Here is a 20,044-nt window from a genome sequence, read left to right on the forward strand (position 1 = left end):
TGTGTGTGTGTGTGTGTGCGCGCGCGCGCACGAAAAGGCTTTCAATTGCTCTGATTAAAACACTAAGACCAAAAGCAGCTTGAGGGGACAGGATTTATTTTATCCTATGATTTATAGCTCATCACAGAAGGAAGTCAGGGTAGGAACCTAGAGGCAGAAACTGAAGCCAAGGCCATGAAGAAACATTACTTACTGACTTCTCTCCATGACTTGCTAGCTTGCTTTCTTATACAACTCAGGACCACCTGCCCAGGGGTGGCACCACCCACAGTGAGCTGGGCCCGCCCGCATCAATCATTAATCAAGACAATGCTGCCATAGACTTGACTGTAGCCCAGTATGATAGAGGCAATCCCTCAATTGAGATCCATTCTTCCCAGAAATGTCTAGGTGGGTGTCAAGTTGACAGAAACCAGCCAGCACACGTGTATTATACATCAAAGGGGAAGGAGAGAACTGTGTGTAACAGTTTAGACATAAGAGAGCCAAAGCTAAATGTGTGTAAACAGATAATGTATGTCTTCTCTGCCTCTTAGTCGTAGGTAGCTTATGAAACCCAGATTCCCTGAGCAAAACATTGAATGGTTGAAGACCCCACACATACGGCAGAGCATAGATGGTACAGCTTCCCTCAAAGGGAGGGATGAGAAGACCTGAATGTTCTTTTATAAATAAATGTTAATATCTCTACCATTACCATATGAATGACACATCCTAGCCAATTTATGGCACTGTGGGGAGTCAAACTTACTCTAAAACATCACATTTTTTCCTCCTTGCTCTAAAACATTTTTTTCCTAGAAACATTTCAATAATAGTTTTGGAAAGCATGCCAAATAATCTGGCATCCCATAGCTTCCTAACAGTGAAGGATGCTTCTTGTTCCAAGTCAGTATCTGATACCAACTAAAGGGTGATGGCTTCGCCAGTAAACAAGAATGCGTTCTCCTGTGGCTTGGAAGGGAGAACGCCACAACCGTCAGGTCCAGAGATATGTGGAGACATCACATTTTCACTCAGGTGCCACATGGGAACCCCAGTTATTGGTCTTATTAATAATGCCTATTTGCTTAGAGAACTTTGGCTTACTCCGATTTTCCTAGCTGGTCCTTCAGATCTTTGGTTCTAAGCGTTAGTAAATTTCTGCACCCATTTTCAAGGAAGAAATATGGATTTGAAGTTACACCGTAGGGCACTTGGCCCTGCTTTCTCTGCCCCTCTCTCCTTGCCTGTTGCTTTCATTTAGTGTGTGAGGTCACTGGTTCAGACAGTGTACAACAACAACAGGTGTGTGTAGCAGGCGCAGCACTGTTTAAATGGTTAGATCATCACATTAAAGCAAGAGGGTATTAAGGCATGTTTTGGCCAGGCTGTGTGAATTGCTGTAGGAAGACTTTCCCACTTGCTGACATCAGCAATCTTGACTGTGAGCGCACAGGTCCTGCCAGTTCTCTGCAGGTTCCTTCTCGGCTCCCCACTCCTGGTGGACTGCTCATTACGATGACTGATGATCCCTCAGTCCTTCTGCAGCCGCGTGGCAATTATAACTGCTCAAGTTAGAGCTATTTGGGAATGCTGTCATTTTTAGATGACAGTCTCTCTCATTTTCTTTTAGCTTTATTTTAATCAGTTTGGCTCTGTTTCTTTTAGGGCAATAGTTTTCTATCTGGGCTGCATTCAAATCACCCATGGGAACTTCCAGAGTGTTGCCTGTGCTTTGGATAGGGCCTTACACTACCCAGAAAGCTCTGTGTTGACAAGGTTGTGTTTGAACTCATGAGGTCTGCCTGCCTCTGCCTCCTGTGTGCTGGAATCAAAGGAATGTGCCACCACACCCAGTGTCAAAGTGGGCCAAGGTATCCTCTGCCAGTTCTAGGTTGGTTAAACTTTACAAATGACTGGACTGTGCAGACAAGTCCAAGCCACACTAGTAGACCCCCCCCCCAGGAGTGACAGTATTGCTTAACAATAAAAATTAATACTACTGAATTATACAATTAAAAATGACTAAGGTGGTAAGTTTCATGTTATGGTTAGGTATATTTTGCCACAACTGTAAAAGCAAGTTAGGGCTGTCTGTACTATCCATTACAAGAGCCATAACTACACGAAGCCATATGGTTGAAGTATGGTTATTTTGTATTAAGATGTAGAATAAATGAAAATTCATGCAAGATTGAATATTTTCACAATAATTTTTAATTAGTTACTTACTAACAATACTTTTGATGTACTAGATTAAATAAAATATGGTTAGGATTAATATTGGCTGAGTGTGCTGGCACATGTCCTTAATTCCAGCACCAGGAGGCAGAAGCAGGTAGATCTCTGTGAATTTAAGGCATCCTGGTCTACATGGTGAGCCCGGAATCACAGTCACAATGAGACCTTTCTAAGAGAAAGAAAAGAAAAGATAATGCCATCAATTTCATTTTATCTTTTTGTGCGTGTGGCTAACACAAAATCTAAAACAATACATCTGGCCCATAGTACAGTGTTGGTCAAAGTGTGGGGTTTTTGTGGTGGTTGTTTTTGTTTTGTTTGTTTGTTGGGGGGAGGGGGTTGCTGTTGCTGTTTTGAGACAGAATTTCATTAGATAGTCTTCACTGGCTCCAGAAGACACTTTGTAGACCAGGCTGGCTTCAAACTTGATAAAGATCCACCAGCCCCTGCCTCCTGAGGGCTGGAATTAAAGGCATGCACCACCACACCTGGCCCTGTTACTGTAAATTTAAACGTAAATTAATCAAAACAAAAACTTTTATAATTTCACTTACCTTATAAATATACTGTCAGCTGGAGAATGAAGGGAAGGGTTGTCAAGCAATTAGTACTGAAGAACCCATTCTAAGTGTGATATTGGTTAAAAATAGCTTTCTGAGCACTCAGTGTTGTATAAGCAACTGTTATTGGATAAGGACAAAGGAGAACAACTCTGGGTAATCCTGGTCCAGGACATTTGAACTGATGGCATAACACCCCAGCATCTGTAATTCTATCTTAGCCACTGGGGACTGTTGGGAAAGTCAGTTTTTCTTCCTCTCTTTCCTTAAAACTAAATTTGGATGGTAAAACAATTTGCAGTAGTACCCTTTTCTCTGCAGGCAATACACTCCAGGGGATACCCAAAGCTGTGAATGGTACCAAATCCTTCTCTACATCACTGTGATACTGTGTCAGTCAGCCTGGTTACTAAGACAGCAACTAAGTAAATAACACGTAGGTAACATATGCAGCATGGCTACACAGGGCAAAGCAATGGTCAGCTGACATGGGTCACTTGGAATATGACATCAGGCTGCTCAGAACTGCACACAATGAGAGTCATGGATACATTGGGCAATGTAATGATCTATATGTAGCATGATTAGTAAAAGCTCAAGGACAGACACTGGGGATCAACCTGAAGGTCAGAAAAGCAAAGCACTAGCCACTGGCTCTTTCCTCTACCTCAGTCTGAAATGACGATTCTGCTTCCAGGAATCTCAGAATGTGACTGTGTGTGAGAGCTGTCTCCTCCCATCTTATATTCCTCTTGAGTGCTGGGATTAAAGGTCGTGCACCACTACCACCTGGTTTCTATGGCAAGCTAGTGTGGCTACTGGGATTAAAGGTGTGTGTCACCACTGCCTGGTCTGTAAGACTGACCAGTGTGGCTGTTTCATTTTTCTGATCTTCAGGCAAGCTTTATTTATTAAAATACAAATGAAATGCCATCACAATGATCACCTGGCAGGATGGAATATGATGTCATGCCACTCAGAACTGCACACAATTCAGAGCCAATGACTTGTTTATTTCTGGAATCTGTTCTTCAATTTCTCAACTAATGTTTTCGGACTCTTGTTAACTCTGGGTAAATGAACCCTTGAAGGCAAAGCTGTGGAAGAGAAGGCCACTTCCTCCTTTTCTAGCTTCACTTGCTTGGTGAGGATGAAGGGGTCTGTTCACAGAATGTACCAGTTCCTTAAAGTTAAACCTGAAAAAGAAACTACCTGGTGATATCCCATTTCCTAGCTGGTAGGTTTCAGTCCGGGAACCTCCAGCAGAATTTTTGATGCCCTGCACCATGGGATGAGAGCCTTGTTTCCCATTGGAAAAAGTCAGCCAGTCCCACGTGCAAGCTAAGCAACCTTCTCAGGTAGACTTTGTGTGGTGAAGAACTGAATCTCCCTTTCCATAGTAGCATCACTGCTTCCCAGTGTTCCCCAGTTCAAGTTATATTCCTGTCTCTTCAGCATGTTGCAGCCCCATTCCCACCCCCGTTCACATAATGCCCATGCATGACCAGCAGATGAGACCCTCAGGCTCTAACATGCTATCTGATAGGCTCACCTAATTGTCAGTGGCAACCAGTAATTACTTCTCTACCCTTTCTGTTATTTTCATAATTGTCATCATTAATAACAGTGAAGATACTGATGACCTGGAGACTTCACTAGACCATCTTCCCAACCAGACGTAAACCCCAGGAAACACTGGCTTGGTTACATAGAGGCCGGCCTCTCTGTGTTAATTCATGGTTGACTGTTCTAAAGAATCCTTTGTGACATGGTGCATTGGTTGTCATCGCGGGAACCTGGCCAAGCCAGATTGTGCTTTAATTTGACCTCCTTTTGTTTCTTAGAACAAAGGCAGAATTAGATCAAGAAGCCTTGATCAGTGGCAATCTGGCTACAGAAGCAAATTTAATCATACTGGATATGCAGGAAAACATCATCCAGGTGAGGGCAATGTACACCCCATCTGGCCAGCTCATGGGTGCGTTTCTTGGAATTGGCTAGGGGCTCCATCATTCAAAATTGAGAAATGTGAGCATGATTTAGAGAATGCCTTTTTAAAACTAAAGTGGGGAAGTTTGAAATTTACAATGGTGCCTACCTTGCAGATTCCAGAGATGCCAGGCATCCTCTGGCTCCTCTGCCTTGCTACTCCCTTGGAAAGAGTTGGGCGTCTAAGGAACTGACCGTCAAAATTAAACTGGCACAAGTATGCATGCTAGATTTATAAGGTAGACAGTGGACTCTGCATCAGGATGGGAATTAGGTTTCTCCTGGTAGGTCAATTCCAATGGGCTAGGATAGGAGTCGCTGATGACGTAGCAGGATTGGGGTCCCCTCTTGGGGTTCTTAGTCTCCTAATAAGAGGGTTTAAGAATGGACTAAAGTAGAAAGTGAAGGACAATATTATTAGTGTTTTTAAGAGAAATCCCCAAAGCTGACAAGTTGCAAATCTTAGCAGCTGCTGGGAGGAGGAGTGTGAAGGAAAAAAAGGAAAGAAAGTTATGTCATTTAAACTGGCATGGAGGTCAGATGCAAGCAGTCATACAGCAGGGAAGGGAGCCCAGAACGTCGGGAAGACTCGGGGTTAGGAAAAGGGATAGGATGGTAAAAGAAGAAGAGTGGACAGATGGAGAAAGCTTTGTGCCTTTGGCCCAGGGAGCCGCTGTGCTAGGAGTAGGGCTTCTGGGGAGGAAAAGCACACAGTCTCATCAAAGGACTAAGTATTCTGCCCTTTTACTTAATATGGCTTAAGGTGAGCCTGCCACCCTAGGGATGATCCTTTGGCCAACACAAGTGAAATATTAGGACTTCACAGAAGCCAGAGATAATGGTGTCTTGACTGGATGCTTTCTCTCTGTTGGCCTTTAGTGCTGCTCTGACATTATGACGGCACAGGGTAATGTCCAGTACTCAGTGTGTGTTATACTCAGACTGCTCAAGGGCAGTCCTGCGGATTTGCCATCCCTGCTTTAGGAAAGTACAGGTCAGCCTTCCGTTGCAGGGTTCCACATCTTGAGGCCTGACCAACCATTGATGGGAAATATTTAGGAATTAAAAATAGATCTGTGCTGACCATATGCATACTTTATAGTTTCCCATCATTGTTTCCCAAACAATACAGAATAGCAACTGTTGACCCGGTATTCCTATTTGTAATAGGTACCAAAAGCAAGCAAGGGATGTTTCAAAGTACATGAGGGGACTGTGAGTTATGTATGCAAATACGACCTCCCTTTGATAGCAGGGACTTGAGCAGCCAAGGATGACTCCAGTATCTTTGGAACATTCCCTAACTTTGGTACCCTAAATGTTTAGCATCACACTGATGGCATCTTTGTACAAGGTATATCTGAGAGTAGTGTGCCTGATACCAAGCCTCAAAATGATTTGCAATTTCCAAGGGAAGTTGCATTATAGAGAATACAGTTATCCTTCTTGTTAGTTCTTTTGTAGCCGACAAATAGGCTGCCAGTTTAGAAGACACACCTGCCACCAAGTGGCCCTCTTGTACTTGAAGCTCCCAACTGTTTTTGAAACACAGGTAGAAAACTATGCCTACAAAGAAATAACATTCCAAAAGCCATAACCCATACTGGAGGGAGATGGACCTTAGAACTTTGGACACAGTTTTGAGAAGAGGCCATTGGGAAAGGAGTTAAGCTCTCATGATTGTTAATAAATGATACACACGGTGGCTCCCAGAACACTTTCAGCTAAGAAGAAGCTATGCCAGTTCTCTACACCAGCCGCAGCCTCTTGGGCCTTCTGCCATACTCAGTGATGCTGTTCTTCCACCCCCCAGGCAAGCTCCGCCCTGGACTGTAAAGACAGCCTGCTGGGAGGCGTCCTGCGTGTCCTGGTGAATTCTCTGAGCTGTGATCAGAGCACCACCTACCTGACTCACTGCTTCGCTACTCTCCGCGCGCTCATTGCCAAGGTACGCGTGGGATGCTTGTTTTCTTACTCCTCATGAAAAGCGAGAGTCTTGTCTAGCCTCACCTTCCTCTGCAAGTAGATGGAGGCCATGGAGTAACAGTGTTACCTCTTGCTAAGATGGCAGGCGCACTGACTATCCGCAAGTCACTGTGGGGATGCCAAATGGTGGCTCTCATACCTGAAATGTGGACGTAACTACAGACGTGTCAAATGACCACTCACTGAAAGTCTGACTTGAGAGCGAAAATCATTTTTCTCCTTCTCATGAACACCTTATCGCAGTGAGAGTCAACCCTACACCTGATTCCCACTAGTAAATATGACAAGCACGACCATAGTAAAATGCTGGAAGCTGCCCGAGTGCTATCTTTGGTCGGTAGCGTATTAAGATGATTTTTCCTTCTTTGTGGGAAATCTTAGTGGATGCCCTCTACATAGGATCTTGTAAATTTATGAGGTGGAATTCTGCTGCCCACTATCATAATAATTTTCTCTTTCTTAGTCACCAATAATTTCCAAGGAACTCATGAAATCCAAGTAAGTCCTTCAGAGCTGTGTCTCACTCACCAGTGAATGCAACCTGGCTAACAGTGAAGTTAGTGACAGAGCCCTTACCTCAGCCATGTGACTCACAATTAGTGGACGTCATCGCTTACCTTCATTGCCTGGCACCTGTAGCCCATTTTGTTTATGGAGCACTACATTAACCCTTCAGGCTCTTTGCTTGTCCAAACAGACCTTTGCATGTTGCGACAGCCAGCTGGGGAGCTTGCGAAAGTGCCCAGTGATGCCTCATGACCTCCTGTGTCTCTTCTAGTTTGGGGACTTGCTGTTTGAGGAGGAAGTGGAGCAGTGTGCGGACCTGTGTCAGCGGGTGCTGCACCACTGCAGCAGCAGCATGGATGTCACACGGAGCCAAGCCTGTGCCACCCTCTACCTCCTCATGCGCTTCAGTTTTGGAGCCACCAGTGTAAGCGCAAACCGGCTGGGCAGCCCCGAATCAGGAGAGAGCCTGAATGTGAAGCATGGGTTGAGGGGAGGGGATGCCGTATAGCTTTTCACTTCTGCCCTGGGAAAAGAACGCCAGGGAGTCTGCAGGTGGGCACCAGCTTTTGAGAGCGGCAGCAGGACTGGAGGGTGCCTGCTTCCAGCAGTCAGAGCTCCCGCATGTGAGACAAACACGGGAGCGGGTTACAGTTCCAGAAAAGTGTGCCCTGTGCCAAAGTCTGAATCAGTACCAGGACAACTTGCGGATGAGAATTATAAATGATTATTGTCCTCTGGACCTGATGGGTTTTTTGTTGTTGTTGTTGTTTCTTTGTTTTGGTTTTGGTTTTTTGAAAAAGGGTCTCAGTATGTAACCCTGCCTGTCCAGGAACTCGCTATGTAGACCAGGCTGTCCTGGAACTCAGAAATCTGCCTGCCTCTGCCTCCCAAGTGCTGAGATTAAAGGCATGTGCCACCAAGCCTGGCTTTGTCCAGAATTTTAAGTGAAGTGTTGGACACTTCGGGGGTTCAGTTTCACAGCGAACCTCTGCCTTAGTCTGTCCCTGTTTTGGGACACACGCATGGGGTTTTGTCTGCTGCCATGTTAATGATCGTCTTTAAAAATATCTTTTATACTAAGCCTGTAAAAGAAGATCTCTAAGTTCCAAGAAGAGACTCTTGGCAGCAAAGCTTCTATCCTGTGACCAACTTTATAATAATCTTCCAGCTTTGCAGAGTGGAGGCAGCCCAAACGCAATGAAAATTTAAAGGGAGCCTGACAGATTTATGGGAGCAAACGGTCCATCTAATCCACTTAAACAGTGACATGAATCTTGGACAAACTGTAGCTCATCGTTTATTGAGAGAAAAGGAAATGCTTAAGACTAGACTGAAGGAAGTACTGGGAGCTGTTTGTGTCTGGCCCTGGATAGTTGCTTGCTGACTGTCTCTTGTTCGCTTCATCTTTTCTGATGCAGAACTTTGCCAGAGTAAAGATGCAGGTAACCATGGCGCTAGCATCCTTGGTAGGCAAAGCACCAGACTTCAATGAAGAGCACCTGAGAAAGTCCTTAAGGACAATTCTGGCCTATTCAGAAGAGGACACGGCTATGCAAACAACTCCCTTTCCCACCCAGGTAGACCCATGAACATACTTTGTTTTATGCATGAGTTTGAGATTAACCAGTTATAAGCACACACATTTATGGTTTTGCATATAAAATTTTACATATACTAAACATGTGATTTGCAGATATTTATAGCCTGTTGTATATTTACATGGTCTCAGTGCTTGATAAATGCAATATACATACCAGTGCTGTCCTCAAATTCAAGACACCAAGAGCCTATTGGGAAAGAATAGTCCCAAACAGTAAGAGCCAGCACAAGAAAAGTGATACTGAGCTGTGTGGTGACAAACACTGTGCAAGTCTTAAGAAAGGGGGTGCAGGGGCTAGATGTAGTTCTGTGGTAGAGCCTAGCATTCACAGAGCCCTGGGTTTGATCCTCACAACTCCAAAAAGCTAAATAAATAAATAGTGAGGGGTGGTTAATGAAGACATGGCGGTCTGGAAACGTGGAGATGGGAAGGAGTCAAACTCCGGGGGTAGACTTCAGCGAAGAGGGCAAGGAAATGATGTTTGTGTGTAAGACAGACAAGGAAGGTCCCAGCTAAGAAGAGCTGGTAAGCAGTGTTAGTAAGGAACCCAGGAGGGCGGTTTCTCTTCCACCTCGCTGCGGTGCCCATGTGAAAGATGCCCCTAAGTGAAAGATGCAGCCCATCTCTGCCCATCTCTGCCCTTTCGCTCCAGCCCCTCGCCTACTCTGCGGTAGGTTCTCACCACCTGGTATTCCAGAGTAGAGTCTGGACCTCTGCGGTTTAGGAATAAGCAGAACTCATTCAAACTTGAAACTCAAGGTGTTGGAGAGGGAGATAGTGAAGGATGCAGGGCTGCTGCGTGGCTCTCAGGGCCACATCACCCGCAGGCCTCGCATTGCACAGGTGAAAGTGCCCACCGAGGTGCTCATGAGTTCTCTCCACCTTGGACCCCTGCCTACCACCTCTGGGCAAAGCCTTTCTTTCTCTGGGTCCCCCTGTACTTCATGCTCTTCACTGCTTGCACTTCTTTTTGTCAGGTGGAGGAACTTCTTTGCAATCTGAACAGCATTTTATATGACACAGTGAAAATGAGGGAGTTCCAGGAAGACCCTGAGATGCTCATGGACCTCATGTACAGGTACACTCTCCTAAGAAGATAGATAGAAAGGGCATTGTTGCTGGCCATGGTGCATACTTTAGGAAGGAGAGGAGGAAGAGAGGAAGGGAGGAAGAGAGGGAAGGAGGGAGGGAAAGAAGGAGAGAGGGATGGATGGAGGAAAGAAGGAAGAGCCTTGTTTCCAAGTCTGAATATTTGTCTCAGTGAGGTGCCATCTGTTTCTTTTATTATTATATTTTTATTTTATTTATATGGATGTTTTGTCTGTGCACCATGTGTGCCTGGTGCCCATGGAGACCAGAAGAGGCCATCAAATCCCCTGGGGCTGGAGTTATAGATGGTTATGAGCTACCATGTGGGTACTGGGAATCAAACCCAGGTCCTCTAGAAGAACTGTCTGTGCTTTTGACCACCGAGCCATCTCTCAAGCCCCAGTGATGCCCTTTCTAATGTCATTATCATAGGTAACCTAGGTAGAACAGTTTGGGGGTAACACTGGAGGAAAAGTAGAGTTGGTTCATTCATAAACTTCTAGAAAGATTGCCCTAATTTAAAGTACAGTGTTTAAATACTATCCTCTGCCTAGAATGAGAGAAAAGAATTGCTGGTTGTTATATGAATTCATCCCCATATGCTTCTTCTGCAATTCAGAAAGAGAGACAGCTAAGAAGTCACAATTGACTGTGTAGTGTAAACCTTCTGCCCTCTGGTCCAGGAGTTTTGGGAGAAATTACTTATAAAGGTAAACAGCTCTGATGCATCGTAAAAGGGATAGAACGTTGTCCTCTGTCACAACTATGAAAGAAAAGGAAGGAAACTGCTTGAGCTCCATGGAAAAGGACATCCTGTCATCAGGTTGTCCCTCATAAGACTGCTGCTGATGTTCTTTCTTGGCATCCAGCCCACCCGAGCCACCTAGAGTTGGATGAAATGTTTTGCCTTTTCTCTTATTTTCTGAAACTATAAAGAAAAATGTTAGGTGGGGAAGATAACGCTTATGAGAGAGAGAGAGAGAGAGAGAGAGAGAGAGAGAGAGAGAGAGAGAGAAGAAAGTCAAGTGCCATCCCTGTGAGAGTGGCGCTCTGAAGGCTGAACATGAAACCTTCTCAATCTGCCTTTAGGATCGCCAAGAGCTACCAAGCGTCTCCCGACCTGCGGCTGACCTGGCTGCAGAACATGGCTGAGAAGCACACCAAGAGGAAGTGCTTCACGGAGGCTGCCATGTGCCTGGTGCACGCAGCTGCCTTGGTGGCCGAGTACCTGAGCATGCTGGAGGACCACAGCTACCTGCCCGTGGGCAGCGTCAGCTTTCAGGTGGGACAGGTGCAGCTTTTGTTAGATCACCGCCCAACTGTGGGGGAGCGGGGCTGAGGGCTCCTCCAAAGGAGTGCTTCCGCGGTCACCAGAGGTGTTTGGGACTGTTACAAAGGGAGAAACCAAGGCTGTTTCCACCGTTCGTATATCTGGTCCTAGTTGTCTGTGCTGCCATGGTAGAAAACCGTTGTGTTTAAAGTGTTCCAGTTACCTCATCTGATGCCTTTACCATCTTTTCAAACACACTCATTACAGCAATGATACTTAGAAACCAAGGGAGCTTCGGGAGACATTCTCAGACATCTTAGACATTTGGCCGTTCCCCATCAACCCATGAAGCAGGTAGATTTCCATTTCACAGATGGAAGAAACAAGACAGCATTTTTTTAATTATTTAAACCCTTCCCAAAACATTTGTATTTAGCCCATATACGAGTAAGGAGGGAACATTGGTGTAATGAATCTGTCATGCCTCAGTCCCTCAGTTCTTTTCTTAAACTCTGTGGGATTCCACTCTCGTCCAAAATTACAAGAGAATCCAATTGACCTGAGATGGGAAAGAAACGGCTGAATGGATGCTTTCTGAGGATAACCCCAAAGTTATCCACAGCCAACAAGGGCAAATTGGGCCAGAGCTAAAGCTCAGCTGGGGCTGCCCAACGGCCACTGTGTAGTTTAATACGTCACTTAGAGGGCAGAAGAGTCCCAGATGAAAAGATTGTTATGAGTGGTTTCTTTTACCGAGCTGTCGTCTGTAGAGATGGCTGTTGCTGCCGTGTAGACACCAGACTTTAGTCATGAACCTTCTCCAGCCAGACTGATGGCGTAGACAAGCGTGTGTATTGTTCTCAGGTGAAGTCCCATGGCTGATCGTGTGAAGGGCTTTGTTCTCGTTATTGTTCTTCAACACGGTTCTGTGATGCTTTGTGAAGGAGAAAGAAAGGACGATTCTAAGCAGCTTTCCCAGGCTTAGAGAACAAGATACTGAAACCACAGCTGACGGAGCCTGGAGCGTCTGGTTTCTGGAGGCCTGTTCATCTGTCTGCAAGCTGGGTTTTAGCTCAGGTCATTGTTGCCTCCTTGCTGACAGTCCTCAGTAACAAACACATTTACTCTCTGATTTCATTCTCAACAGATAATTTTAGTCTCAATTCAAAAATGTTTGTTCTAAAGCCCAGTTGGTTCTCACACATAAGAGTAAATAAGAAAGTTTTTTTTTAAGTGTTTTAAGTGTGTCGTCTTCTCTTAAGCAGGCCATTTTGTCCACTTACCTATACCTCAGTGTTGCAGCGTGGCCCTTCCAGCTCCTACAAGACCCTTAGGCTTGTCCCTTTATATTGAACTGAGCCACCCCTTTCTCACTTCATCTACTAAGCTATTTATCATTCTCATGTGCCTTTTCACAGTTGCTGCATTTATTTACCATTTAATGCTTTAAATTAATTGAACTTCATTTTGACTTTTATGTTTAGTAAGCTTTATTTTGCTCTTATTTTAGAATTTGGTTGACTTTCTTATTCTGATATGTTCCAATTTGAGATCAAATTGTTATCTAGAACTCCTGGGGAAGCCTACATTATCCTTACATGGGAGTGTACAGATTATCTTTTTGTCTATTTTTATCCATCCCTCCCTTTTTGATTTGTTTTGGGCTTTTTTTTTTTAAATAGTGTTGTTGTTGCTGTTATTTGAAACAAGGTCTCATGATGTAGCCCTGGCTAGTCTGGTTATTTACTAGGAAGACCAGGGTAACCTTAAACTCACAGAGATCTCCCTACCCTGCACGACTAGAGTTATGGAATTAAAGGCATATGTCATCAGGCCAGGCTCTCCGTTCCTTCATCTACAGAATATTCATTGAATATTTATCCTGCCAGCATGAACTTTCTATTCTAACCAGAGACATCATATAACTAACTGCTCTGTTCCCTACTTTGTGACACTTTAATGATAAATAGAATTCTAAAGGGCACAGGACGCTTTGAGCAAGTGTGTGTGGCCCAGACTGAGGTCAGGAAAAGGGTGGAGACCATGAGGAGGAATGTGGAAGGAACTGTGGAGTGTGAGCGCTTAGTGTGCAGAACACGAAAAGCCAGGGGTATGTGGATGCGGAGCAGGCGCCACACCATGCTGACACCCATGGGAGAACTATTCTCTCTCTCAAGAGAATCCTGTGAAGTCAGTCTGGAAATGGATGCTTGAAAGTGAGTTGCAATAAGCCCACATTAATCTAGAAATAGAATTCATCACCCTGTATGGGAAATTAGCCCTCAGAATTACTTGCCAATCTAGACCTAGAGACCCAAAATTATGTGACCTGAATGTTGTCCTAGCCTTCTGTGGTATGGGCATCATTCTTCATGGGAAGAATTCCCACACTGATGATGATAGATTAAGATTCAAGACCAGGAGGAAAGAGAAAGCCCTCCTGTCTGTAAATCACAAAGAAATTCTTAGGGCATCTTCTTGCCTCTGACCAGATCATGTGTTTGTCCCTGAATCAATCATAATGGTCAAAATAGTAAGATGGCTCAATTATCTATGCCAGAACCGCAGGCCACACTGACATTACCAAGGCATTTCTAAAAGAAAATAAAGGCTGGGCACTGGTGGCTCACACCTTTAATTCCAGCACTTGGGAGGCAGAGGCAGGCGGATCTCTACAAAACAAGTTTCAGGAGAGCCAGAGCTATTATACAGAGAAACTCTGTCTCAGAAAACAAAACAACAACAAAAACCCAGAGGGGAGAGGAGAGGATAGTTTATGAGAGAAGGATGAAGGAATTCAGACAGTGTTAGCAATAGGTATCCTCTGCTGATTGCTTGATTTTCTTCCTTCCTCCCTCCCTCTCTTCCTCCCTCCCTCATTATCTTTTTTTCTTGGACAGTGACTGGTCTTGGATTAAGAGAGACCTCTTCCTCTGCCTTGCAAGTGCTGGGATTCTAGGCATGCCTGGCCCTACTGCTGACTTCTTACGTGTTCTTTCTGTACTCTAGTTTTTAATCTTGGTGGATTACAGTAAAATTAAGCCTTTGGGAAAGACTTGTAGAGTAGAGATAATGTTCAGGGCAAATAACTTGCACGTCACTGAGGTCCAAGCCACTGAGATCATTGGAATTCTATCCCAGGAGTGCAAGCAAGCCTTACTGAACTCACAAACATAGATGTGGATGTGTTCTCAAATACTGATGTTACATCCCTCACTCTGAAGCCAGGAATGTCTGCCCAGAATATTCTCCCCCGGGACTCACAACTGTTGAGCTGCCTGGCTCATACCTATGCCTCTACATGCAGAAAAATCACATGCAATTCCATTAGTGCTAAAGTCCTAAGAGCTTAAATTCTTTCAGCTGAATTTCTAATCCCTTCTGTTATCAGCTCATTATAATAATCCAGATTTGGAAGAAAGATTGGTCACAAAGGACTTTTAAAAACTCTTGTGTTCACAAAACTGTATTCCGATGTAACTGTGAAGGGATAGGCACTGACCCTGACCTCCTTACGGATTCCTGAAGGTGATTCCCTTGACCCTGATAGCCAAGGCAGACAGCGTTGATTTCAAAGAGTGCCTCTGAGCAGTAGGTAGTGGCTGACTGGAGCATTATGCTGGGAGTCTTAAAGTTTATGCAGCTTCCAGGGAAAGGGGGCTATCATTGTTGAGCTATGCCTGCTACGCGCACAGCAGGAGGAAGGAGCGGCTGGGGTGCTGTTTGCAGCTCCTACACAGTGAAGGTTTCCCATTTCTCCTGTGCACCATACTCATTTCTTTGGTAGTATAAGCCAAGAATGGCTCTTAACCTATCAGAAGCATTGACGTCACTGCCAGGGTCAGATCTGGGATGAGAAAAATGGGGTACATCAACACAAAATGTGAAGAGAAACTCACCCTCTTAACTCATGCAAGTCCATGACCCTGAACACGAGTGCTCCTGAAACTTTGTGCCCCGGGTTTCTCATTTGAGCAAACCCTTTGGTAGATATTGCATTCCCTGGTGAGAGGCTCTAAGGTCTGTAGTTTATATAAGGGATAAACACAGCAACAAAAAATGTGTGTGAGGGCGTGCAGCTTTTTCTAAACTGCATAAAAGCTCTGGCAGGGCAGTGGTGGTGCATGCCTTTAATTCCAGCACTCAGGAGGCAGAGGCAGAGGCAGAAGAATTGCTGTGATTTTGAAGTCAGCTAGGTTTATAGAGTGAGTTCCAGGACAGCCAGGGCTACATAGAGAAACCCTGCCTCCAGAATTTAAAAAAAAAAAAATCTGTAAAAAAGATGGAAGACACCCTGTTTATTACTTTTATATGTTATAATATGGTTATTTATCTCAAAGTCAAGACAAGCATAAGCAGCACACTTCAGCAGAACTCCCAAAAGTCAAGGTTCATGAGCTGGCCAAACAGATAAGACTTTATTCCCTGTTTGCTGGTCTTGGCCTTTTATAATCCAAGGCCTTCCTTACATGTCCCTTAGGGTTATCTCACTCACAATAAGGCGGTTTCAGCTGAACTGTTGTTACATTAAGGAAAGTGTTCTTTCTTTTTTTTTATTTACTCTTTCTTATTTATTTCTATTTAGTTATTTTATTGTGGTGGGGGATGGGCACACATGGAAGTCAGAGGAAAACTTTTGAGAGTTGGTTCTCACCTCCCACCTTACTGAGGCAGGGTCTCTCCTGTGTCTGCTCTGCTGTCTACTACAGGCTAGCCAGCAAGGATTTGCCTTTGACCTTCTGCTCCTGTTTCATTCTGTTGAGGTGACAAAACATTCTGACCAAGGGAAGCTTAAGGGAAGAAGAGCTTTTGTTTCAGCTTACAGTGTTTCTGCCTACAGTGTTTCCCTACAGTGTTTCCACTTACAGAGTTTTCCTTACAGTGTTTTTCCATAAGATGTGGAACGTGTTCTTTCTAGAAAGTTCCTTCATGGTTAAAAATTTTGGAGTTTGATGAGAAGTTTGCTCAGTGTGACCTTTGAAAATAAATAATAGTCACCAGAAGCTCATATAGATGGGACTGCAGACTCCCATGAAGGTGTACAGACATGGCTTCTTTATCCTACATTCTCTCTGGTCCCCTGTTGCCTGGGCTCATGCTGGGTTCTCTTACAGAATATTTCCTCCAATGTGCTTGAGGAATCTGCAGTCTCGGATGACACCTTGTCACCTGATGAGGACGGAGTGTGCTCCGGTCGCTACTTCACCGAGAGTGGGCTGGTGGGCCTCCTGGAGCAGGCTGCAGAGCTCTTCAGCACGGTCAGTGCCTCAAAGGCTCCTTCAGCCCCTCCTCACACCCCCCAGGGACACGCAGAGCAGAGCTGGGCCTGGCTGCATCCTCCTGGCTAGACCAGCGATGGCTTTGATGTCCACAGATTGCATCAGCTCTCCGAGGGAGGGGATGTCATAATGGACATACCCTTATTTCCACTGCTTGCTCATTGGCCAGGAACAGCTCCACAGTATTATCTCCTTTTAATAGGGTGGCAACCAAGCCACAGAGAGGTGAAACAGCTTGCCCAGGGTTACACAATCAGTGATGAGGCATGTTCTTACTCCTCATTTTCCCACTCACAGAAAAAGATAGGGGAGGAGCTGCTGAGGGGCAGGCAGGGATCCATGACACCTTCCCTGGGACACTCAGCAGGTCTTCAAGACCTGTACAGACCAAGGCAACTCAGGGAGATGGGACAACAGAAGTCACAGAGCCATCCCTCAGTAGCCTGATCTGGGTCTGACTCCCAATAAAAGAAAAAACAACTCGCTGCAATTCAGGTGGAGGTGGAAAACCGCTAATATATTTCCTTTTTCACCATTGCCCCCTCTCCCCAGAGTGGAGCCAAGTAAACTTAATACTTTATTTAGCTGACCCCATTCTGTTTTCCTGACTATATTATTTTTTTTTATTTTCTACTCTTCATCTCCAAACTTCCTGCTTATATTTTCTATGTATTTGAATTATTGTGTTCACTGCCTTTATTTTCCTATCTTTGTTTTCTATTTTAGAAATCAGAAAGTTGTTTTTAAATTAATTTTTAGTTATTGTACAAAACTAGCTTCCTTGTTACATTATCCCATGTACATATCATGGTATATCATGTCCATGTTCACACATACCCATATACCCTTATTTTCCTAAAATCCTAGAAAATCAACTGGTTGGAACCCTGTTAATTCCCTTGAGGTTCTGCGTCTGACTAGAGGAGAACCTCTGATAAGCTCAAAAGCCACAAGACCACTTCTCCAAGCGCCTGAAAACCTGTGCCATCTCCTCCCCTGTTTTCAGTTTATGGAAAGCCACCTCCCTGGCTGGCATCACCATACAGGACCACTTAGCAAGGTGCCTGGTCTCCAAAGATGACCAGGCAGGCGTGCATCCCATAAAGCACTATGACACTCTCTCACATGCTGTTTGCATAATTAACTCTGGTTCTTCTCCTTAAATTTCCAGTGCACTAAACAATCTCCTCTTTCCCAGGGAGGCTTGTATGAGACAGTTAATGAAGTCTACAAGTTGGTCATCCCCATCCTGGAAGCACACAGAGATTTCCGGAAGCTGACCTCTACCCACGACAAACTGCAGAAGGCCTTTGACAACATCATCAACAAGGTAGCTGGAGATGAGCCTGGCCTGTGGGTCTGTTAGCTGGTGGGAGGTAACCCCTACCCCAGAGATCTCCACTATCTCTCTGGCTACAGATTTCCCTTGAGCTCATCAATGTTGTAACTCTGAATCCTACAAGGAAGGTCTCTGGGAATACAAAGTGGCAGGTTATGTTGCTTTATAGTTAGGAGAGATTTTAAAATTCAGTTAAATGAAGCCCCAGGAGTTTCTCATGGGATTTCTTTTGTAATCATTTCTGGGGTTTATTATGTAAATATTAAATCTGCTTAACAGAGGGCTTCCTCTTAATGTCAGCTGTGGGAATAAAATGTTTGCTGCCCAATAACCAATCCTTTTAGCCAAAGGGATCATCCGTAATGACAGCTGAAGAGAGTTTCCCTTTCTTCTGTAACAGGACCATAAGAGGATGTTTGGAACTTACTTCCGAGTTGGCTTCTACGGATCCAAATTTGGGGATTTGGATGAGCAGGAATTCGTGTACAAGGAACCCGCAATTACAAAGCTTCCTGAGATCTCGCATAGACTAGAGGTGAGAAGCTGGTGCTGTGTACTTGACCTTGTCCATTCCCCCCAAAACAGAGTGGGATATGACTTTAAAAAAAAAAAACAATGTGCTCATGGCCGACCTCTATATAAATTTCTACATTGCATTTTGTAGTATGAAGGTAGTAGGCAAGATTGTATCATAAGTTTTTTTTCTCATGAATCCTATGTTTCTTTTACAAAGTATAAAATTGAAGTCTTGGATAGTGACTTTCGGGACTATAAAATTCAATCAGCATCCTGGCTTTCTCACAGCCCCTCCCACACAGAACCAATATGTACCAACAGGCTTTGGTCACGATGCTTTTTGACTTGAAGGTTTTCATCTTGATTTTGAAGCAGTCTGGCCAAACTCCAAAATCATTCCCTTCCCCCTCAATGGTGAGGCTGCCCTTCAGTGTCCTGAAATGACACCTTCCACTCAGAAATAAAGCAATTGGAAGGTGGCTATGGCCAGCCCCAGCTCCAGCCTGGCAGCTATGAAACAGAAACAGTAGAAGGTTCTCAGAGGACAGAACAGAAAGAAACAGCGTAGAGAGAAGTCAGGCAAACAGAAGCAGAGATTGAGAGGAACAAATAAGAACCTGGGGGGGAGGGGGGAGGGGGGAGTGAGAGACCAGGATCCTGTGAAGAGCTGGCATTTAACCGAAGATTCGCGCTTATGCTGCTGTGCCATTGCTTCGACTGTGTCTCCTTTCATGACTGTACAGCTTCCAAACTTGTGTTGCCCAACTGTTCTTGTCCTGCCAAGTAAGACGAGAGGACCCAACTTGGAAGAAGCTGTGGCCTAGTCAGGCTGGGCAGTTACCCAAAGTCATTCACCTCACGACAAGGAAAACTAGCCGTTGGCCCGGGCTCTTCACTCCCTAAAATCGTGTCCCCTGCTTAAAATTAGAAGTGTGTTTCTCGTCCCCTTGCACACTGGGGCTCGCCACATTATGGGAAGCCTGGCGACCTCCAAATTTCCATGGTTCAAAATGCAAGAAGGAAATAGTGCCCTACCGAAGTAGCTGCCTCCAGAAATACGAGGACATTGGCTGAATTTGAGACGGTGCATCCGTATTGTAGGCAGGCTTAGGCACCTTAGTGTGCTGAACATCCTACTTTTATTTTTGTCTCAGGAAGTTTGCTTTTAGCTCAGGGGGAACCATCAATAATCAACACATTCTGCCTTGTACTGGTTCCAAAGAGTTGCACGCTTTCCAAATGAATTTCTATACCCTTGGCTTCTCTTCCCTAGGGATTTTATGGCCAGTGTTTTGGGGCCGAGTTTGTGGAAGTGATAAAAGACTCCACTCCCGTGGATAAAACCAAGTTGGATCCTAACAAGGTATGGAGAAAATATATTAAAAACGACCCCCGGAATCTACTCTGAAAGGACTCTCCCAGTCCTTCAAATGCAAGCATGTTTTGTTCTGTTTTGGGATGTATGTGTGTATACACACGTGTGTGAGTGGGCCATATGATACCCATGTGTGTCCAGGTACACTTCCCATACATGCCCACATGTGGAAGTTAGAAGTTAGTATCAAGCGTCTTTCTCTATCATGTACCACCTTATTTTTTTCTACCTGGAGTTCCCTGTTTGGCCTTTAAACACCAGGATCTACCTGTCTCTACCATGTTCCCCCACTCCCAGCACTGGGGATACAC

General features: G+C 44.8%; 1 protein-coding gene and 1 non-coding gene across 2 annotated transcripts in view; one reads left to right on the forward strand and one right to left on the reverse strand.

The window, feature by feature from the left end:
- The window catches only part of Dock8 (dedicator of cytokinesis 8), a 198,337-nt gene that overhangs the window by 161,000 nt on the left and 17,293 nt on the right, over window positions 1-20,044 (forward strand). The window contains exons 34-43 of the mRNA XM_005352086.3: window positions 4,628-4,724; window positions 6,586-6,720; window positions 7,537-7,689; window positions 8,684-8,842; window positions 9,843-9,943; window positions 11,044-11,236; window positions 16,339-16,482; window positions 17,702-17,833; window positions 18,243-18,377; window positions 19,632-19,721. Of these exons, the coding sequence (XP_005352143.2) occupies window positions 4,628-4,724; window positions 6,586-6,720; window positions 7,537-7,689; window positions 8,684-8,842; window positions 9,843-9,943; window positions 11,044-11,236; window positions 16,339-16,482; window positions 17,702-17,833; window positions 18,243-18,377; window positions 19,632-19,721 (1,339 nt within the window). The remainder of the gene's footprint in view (window positions 1-4,627; window positions 4,725-6,585; window positions 6,721-7,536; window positions 7,690-8,683; window positions 8,843-9,842; window positions 9,944-11,043; window positions 11,237-16,338; window positions 16,483-17,701; window positions 17,834-18,242; window positions 18,378-19,631; window positions 19,722-20,044) is intronic.
- On the reverse strand, window positions 871-1,001 carry LOC113456563. Its single transcript, XR_003377330.1, has one exon. It is a non-coding gene; the product is annotated as a small nucleolar RNA SNORA24 (small nucleolar RNA).

The sequence above is a fragment of the Microtus ochrogaster genome, chromosome 8, assembly GCF_000317375.1.
Source record: "Microtus ochrogaster isolate Prairie Vole_2 chromosome 8, MicOch1.0, whole genome shotgun sequence".
Classification (NCBI taxonomy): domain Eukaryota; kingdom Metazoa; phylum Chordata; class Mammalia; order Rodentia; family Cricetidae; genus Microtus; species Microtus ochrogaster.